Raw genomic sequence first — 5,647 nt, 5'->3', positions numbered from 1 at the left:
TCTTATGAGTCCACATACATTTAAGTGGGAATTTCAAGTTCTAAACCAATGCTGTCCAACAGAAATCTATGTGAACATGCTCTAACTTGCACAGCACAATATAGTAACCATTGGCCACATATGGCTATCAGGCACTCGATATGTGGTTGCTGGAAACTGAGAAGATAAACTTTAAATTTTATTTTATTTTAATTAATTTAAATAATCACATATGGCTAGCAGAGGTCGGGAAACTTTTTGGCTGAGAGAGCCATGAATGCCACATATTTTAAAATGTAATTCCGTGAGAGCCATACAACGACCTGTGTATGTTACACATTATCCAATAAAAATTTGGTGTTGTCCTGGAGGACAGCTGTGATTGGCTCCAGCCATCCACAACCATGAACATGAGCAGTAGGAAAAGAATGGATTGTAATACATGAGAATGTTTTATATTTTTAATGTTATTACTTTTTTTATTAAAGATTTGTCTGCGAGCCAGATGCAGCCATCAAAATGAGCCACATCTGACTTGAGCCATAGATTTCCGACCCCTGGACTAGTGCCTAACATATTGGACAGTGTAGCTCTAACCAATTCCAACCAAGCGGGCTCTAGCACCAGAGGACAATCTGAGTGTCTCTCTAGAGGCAAAGGCGAAGGTGCCGGGAGACAGGTGCTGTCTTCACTGTTCAGGCTTCCCTCTGACCATCGCCTCCCCTGAGTGAAGACACTCAGCCACCCCATCACCTGGAAGATTTCTAGGCTGGGTGAAGACACACTGAATATTGACTGAAGATGCATTGGGTGGGGCCACTCACCTCGCCAAGGGGAATCACGGCAGGACTGTCAGAAGCAGCTGAAGGTGAGCTTAACTATGAGGCAGGGGCAAGGCAGGTTCTAATGGGGTATGGGATATGAAAAGGAAGCAAGAGGCGGGGTAGAGATGGAGGTGAAGAGAGAAATTCCCTCTCCGTGGGTTTAGTACCCTTCTCCACTGCCTCCATCGCCGTAAACTTTATTTATTTATTTGTTTATTTATTTATTTATTTTACAGAGAGAGGGATAGATAGGAGCAGACAGACAGGAACAGAGAGATGAGAAGCATCAATCATCAGTTTTTCGTTGCAACACCTTAGTTGTTCATTGATTGCTTTCTCATATGTGCCTTGACTGCGGGCCTTCAGCAGACCGAGTAACCCCCTGCTCAAGGGACCTTGGGTCCAAGCTGGTGAGCTTTTTTTTTTTCCTCAAGCCAGATGAGCCCGCACTCAAGCTGGAGACCTCGGGGTCTCGAACCTGAGTCTTCCACATCCCAGTCCGACGCTCTATCCACTATGCCACCGCCTGGTCAGGCTGTAAACTTTAATTAAAAATTAACTATCATCTCCAGACTTAGACTAAAGCAAACCTCTTATTCTGCAGAGTAATAAACTGAGGTCCAGAGAGGTAACTGAATTGTCCAGAGTCATAGTGAATCTGCCGCAGAATCAGGACTGGGACTGTGTCTGCCCCGCTCTCGCCCTCACGCGCCGTGGAGCAACCCCAACCAGCTCCACTAAAGGAAGGCAGGTCTGCGGAAGGAGACCTGCAGGTAGACAATGAGCAAGCAGAGAGAGGCCCAGAAGAAGCACCAGCGGAGAGAGAAGAAATTGTAGCCCGAGCCTTTCTGGGCCTTTGGCTCGGAGGCTCCAGAGAAGGCCTCTTCCTCCAGCAGCTTCTGGCTGGGCTTCCAGTGCACGATGCCCTCCTGGCAGGCCTCGCAGAACTCTCTGCGGTGCATCCCGCTGCCTGGGCGGCTGGCCACGTGGATGCGGTACTGGCCACCGTCCTCGTCGTAGCACTGCTCGCGCAGGCTGGTGATGAGGTTGTCCACCAGGCCCTCGATGTTCTCCTCCAGCATGCTGGACTCGTCCGGCCGCGCTGTGCCGCATTGGTAGCAGAGCTGCTTGAAGACGCGCATGCGCACTGAGCCCATTCGCTGGGTGCGGTCCAGGTGCATGTGGAAGAGGATGACCACGTGGGGCGACTGCCAGGTGTGCCAGCACCAGGAGCAGTGGAACCTGCGGGGTAGGGAGAGAAGTGAGAAAATCGACCTCCTCCCTAGGGGCAGCTTGCCCTGGAGGGGTCTAGAAAGGAAGGGCCTCGTTTGCCTGGCCCTGTAGGTAGAAGCAGAGTGTTTACTGCTCCCTGAGTTTCTTAATGCTGACGTCTGCCAGCTCTACCTCCTCCCAAGAAGCCCCCGGGAGCACAGTGTCCTCAGGAGTCTGGCATCCAGCTCGGCTCTTAAACCTGTTTCCTGCGCACCCTCTGGTGGCCCCCGCTCCCCCCAAACCTAAGGCATCAGGATGTGCACTTGGATGCTGCACAGGGGTTACTCCCCTAATCTGCGCCTTATTTATCATCTGTGAAATGCAAACCACTGGTGCCCAGTAAGGAGGCTCAGCCCTCCCGTGACTCTGATGAGAGGGGTGACCAGCACCTCTCACTCAAGCATCCTGCCTGCTCTAGGAAAAAGAGGAGGGTCCTCTAACTACGCAGACCCTAAGAATCCGCCGGATGGGCGGGTGGATGGGTGATAGGCCAACAGAAAGAGGATTAGAATTCCATCCCTGCTCCTTCACAAAGAGCACTCTCTGCCCTGACAGATCACTCCTGGATCCCACTCCACCCCGCAGTAGAGCCTGGAAAAATGAATCCTGCTCTGCATCGCCCCCTCCACACACATGCGCACATGAATACATACCATGTTGTCTAACCCCTCAGGAAACATGGAAGGGAGTGGCCTGAGACAACCTAGCCACGCCCCATTCCATCAGCCCCCACCCAATGCTTTCACACCTGTGCTGACAGAACACTCATTACCTCCAGGAAAGTTCCTTCTAGCCCTGACATGAACCTCTCACAGGCCCCTGCCACAGAGGATTCACGAGCAGTGACAGGGCTGAGTCTGCCCTCACTGCGGGCCCTCTCTGAGCTTTGAAGGACCTCTGATGAGGGACTCAATTCAATCCACAGATACCACCAAGCACCATGCAGCCCAGGCTGTGTGTGGGGTAGAGATGATGCCAAGCCTGCACCTGAGCCCCGTGGCCCACAGACAACCTATGCACAGAACAGTACCTAGCACAGCCCAAGTAGGGTTAGCAGGGGGAGCAGCCTAACTAGTTCTGACTCAGAAGGGTCCTTACCCCATGTTGGCCAGAGCTGCAGATCACCAAGACTCATGTGACCCAAGGCTCAGAGGTAGAGTGAGCTTCAGCACAGAAGAAGGACAGAGCAGCCATCCTCTAGCCCTGCCTGAGGCCAGCTGGGAGACACTGGTCACCATCCAGATCTAGGACCAGCTGATCCTTGAGGCAAGGAAGTTCAGCCACTAACTTCTGGGCCATCGTGCCCAAGTTTCTGGCCCCTTGCACCAGCCAGCTAAACGCTTCCTTTTTTCAGCCTCCTCCTCCACATCTTCTTAAATAAAGCCAATCCAAAGTTGTTCCCTCTCCCTCAAGCCAGACATCAGATCTTAAATCCCAAAATATCGGACCTAGTGGAAGGGGACCTTAAGGATCATCAGCCTTTCGTTTTACTGAGATGAAACAAGCATGAAGAGAAAGAGGGCTCTCCATGCACATGCAGCTAGTGAGAGGCTCAGCCAGGACCCAGCACATAGCAGGTGTCCAATAAAATGTTTCTTAGATTGATTTGAATTGAAATGAACCAATCAACCTCTGCCTCTCTGTTTTATTTGTCCCAAAGACAGGCTCACACTGGTATTTCGAGGTCTTAGAGCTAGAATACAAATCCGCAGCCTGCCTCCCATTCCCAACCTCTGCGTCATGCTGCACCTGAGGAGCTTCACATATCATCATATCTGAACACCCAGCCTGTGTGTCGGAGCCCCCAGAACACAGCCATTTGTTGGCCCCTCAGGTCCTAAAGGTATTGTCTGTCTTTGAGTTGATGGACCCAGGGAAGAGGCAGCTCATGCAGGGAATTCTGTGGTCCCATGTCAAATCACGGTATAAAGAGGGAGAGGCATGTAGGCTGCAGATGGACACGTCTCCTTGGCCTTAGGGCTCCTTGTACTGTGTGAGACCCACAGCTCCTATAAAGTATCAATGCTGGATCCCAGACCTAAGGAAAGTCCGACCCAAAGCGGAGTCTTTGTGTCACAGACCCATAGATAATAGAGCTGAAAGGGCCTTGGCTGATCATCTAAGGCCAATCCCCTGGTTTTGCAAATGTGAAAACTGAAACCCAGACAAGGAATGATTTGCCCAGGTGCACAGTTAGCTGTAGAGCCTGTGTCTGAACATAGTAGGTGGACAATAAATGTTTTTGCATTCAAATCATATTGGATAGACCTGACTGAACAGACATTGGACCAAAGCACAGCCCCCTCATCCTACACTAAGACTTTCCCTAGTGGACCTCATGGTCCCCTCTTATCAGTTTCCATCCCTCTTTAAGAGATTATGAAATTAAAAAAAAAACATGTAAAATGTCAGAGATTTCAGAGACATTGACAATATTACAGCTCTTCAATCACGGTGAAAAACCAAAAAACAGAACCCAACTGGCCAGGGTCACTTCAGGGTCAGTGGTAGAGCTGGGATTAGCACCAAGGTCTTTTTGGCCTACCTGGCAGTTTCTCCTCCGCCCCCCACCCTGACCTGACACCAGCGCGAGGCTCCACCCATCTCTGTGCCTCCGTTTGGCCCATGCCCGGGGCTGTGCTCCAGAGGCTGCCTGCAGGGCCCTCCTCTGGGGGCCTCTCACCTACCTGCCTGAGGCATGCTGCTCCAGGTGCTGCTTCCAGCCAGGAGCCAGCTCGTTGGGCTTGAGGTTGGGGTCTATGACGAGTTCCCAGCTGTCAGCCGGCTTTGCCACCTCCATCTTCTCATAGAAGACTTTCTTCCACTCACAAGTGGTCAGGCTGGTAGACATGGCCCTGCTGGCAGGGACAGAAGTTGGAGCTTCACCTGAGTGAGAACACAGAAGGAGCCCAGGTAAGTGCAGAGCAGTTCAGTCTCTGTGGTCTGAAAATCCTCCTCATTGGGGCCAGGAAGAGACAGGCCCCAGCAACCTCCTTTGTCACCCTGGAGCCTGTTACCATGGCAGCTGGGCACGGCACCAAAAGCCAGGGCTGGGGAGGAGAGGTATCTCAAGGGAGAGTCCCAGGGCCCTGAGGTGAGCTTGGGAGGCAGGGCTGGTTGTTGACAGTAAGTAAATGAAGCCAGCAAGGGGGGAGGCTCAGCCCAGACCAAGGTCAGGCCAGCTTCCAGGGACCTCCAGAAGGCAGGGACAATTCAGTGGCCCTGTTTCACTATAATGCTCTTCTAGGCATTCTCCACATCGTGTGCTCTGGCAACTTTGTCACCCGGGGGCCAAGGAGAAACAGGGATGGAAAGCTGCAAAGCCTGCAGCTCCTACTCCCAGATGTGCTGGGACCATCACTTACCAGACACTGACGCTTACCCTGCATGCCGGCCACGGCGGGAATCAGTTCCCCCTTCCTCCAGATCGGAAAACGGGATTTGCACAGCTCAAGGTAGCTCATCCAAGACTCAGACCCAGGCCTTCCGCACGAAGGGCACTTGTTCCCTTACTGCAGTACTGTTGAACTCCCATTGCACAGGGACTGTGAGCAAAGTGACATGGTCCTTTA

General features: G+C 52.0%; 1 protein-coding gene across 1 annotated transcript; it reads right to left on the bottom strand.

The window, feature by feature from the left end:
• Nucleotides 1-509: 509 nt before the first annotated feature.
• RTP2 (receptor transporter protein 2) lies at nt 510-4,996 on the bottom strand. Its single transcript, XM_066347271.1, has 2 exons — nt 4,763-4,996; nt 510-2,045 (listed from the first exon to the last, which is right to left on the bottom strand). The coding sequence occupies exons 1-2, from the start codon at nt 4,924-4,926 to the stop codon at nt 1,541-1,543; spliced, it is 669 nt and encodes a 222-aa protein (XP_066203368.1). The 5' UTR covers nt 4,927-4,996; the 3' UTR covers nt 510-1,540.
• Between the last annotated feature and the right edge of the window lie 651 nt (nt 4,997-5,647).

Source organism: Saccopteryx leptura, chromosome 8, assembly GCF_036850995.1.
Source record: "Saccopteryx leptura isolate mSacLep1 chromosome 8, mSacLep1_pri_phased_curated, whole genome shotgun sequence".
In the NCBI taxonomy this organism is placed as follows: Eukaryota; Metazoa; Chordata; class Mammalia; order Chiroptera; family Emballonuridae; genus Saccopteryx; species Saccopteryx leptura.
Note: the sequence above shows the minus strand (reverse complement) of the source record. Positions and strands in the feature narration are given on the sequence as shown.

What these genes read in the sequence shown, in the direction of transcription:
- RTP2 (XM_066347271.1), bottom strand. Translation starts at nt 4,926, where the DNA reads ATGTCTACCAGCCTGACCACTTGTGAGTGGAAGAAAGTCTTCTATGAG. An exon ending in GAGCAGCATGCCTCAGGCAG is followed by an intron (nt 2,046 to 4,762) that starts GTAGGTGAGAGG and finishes CCTACCCCGCAG; the next exon opens with GTTCCACTGCTCCTGGTGCT.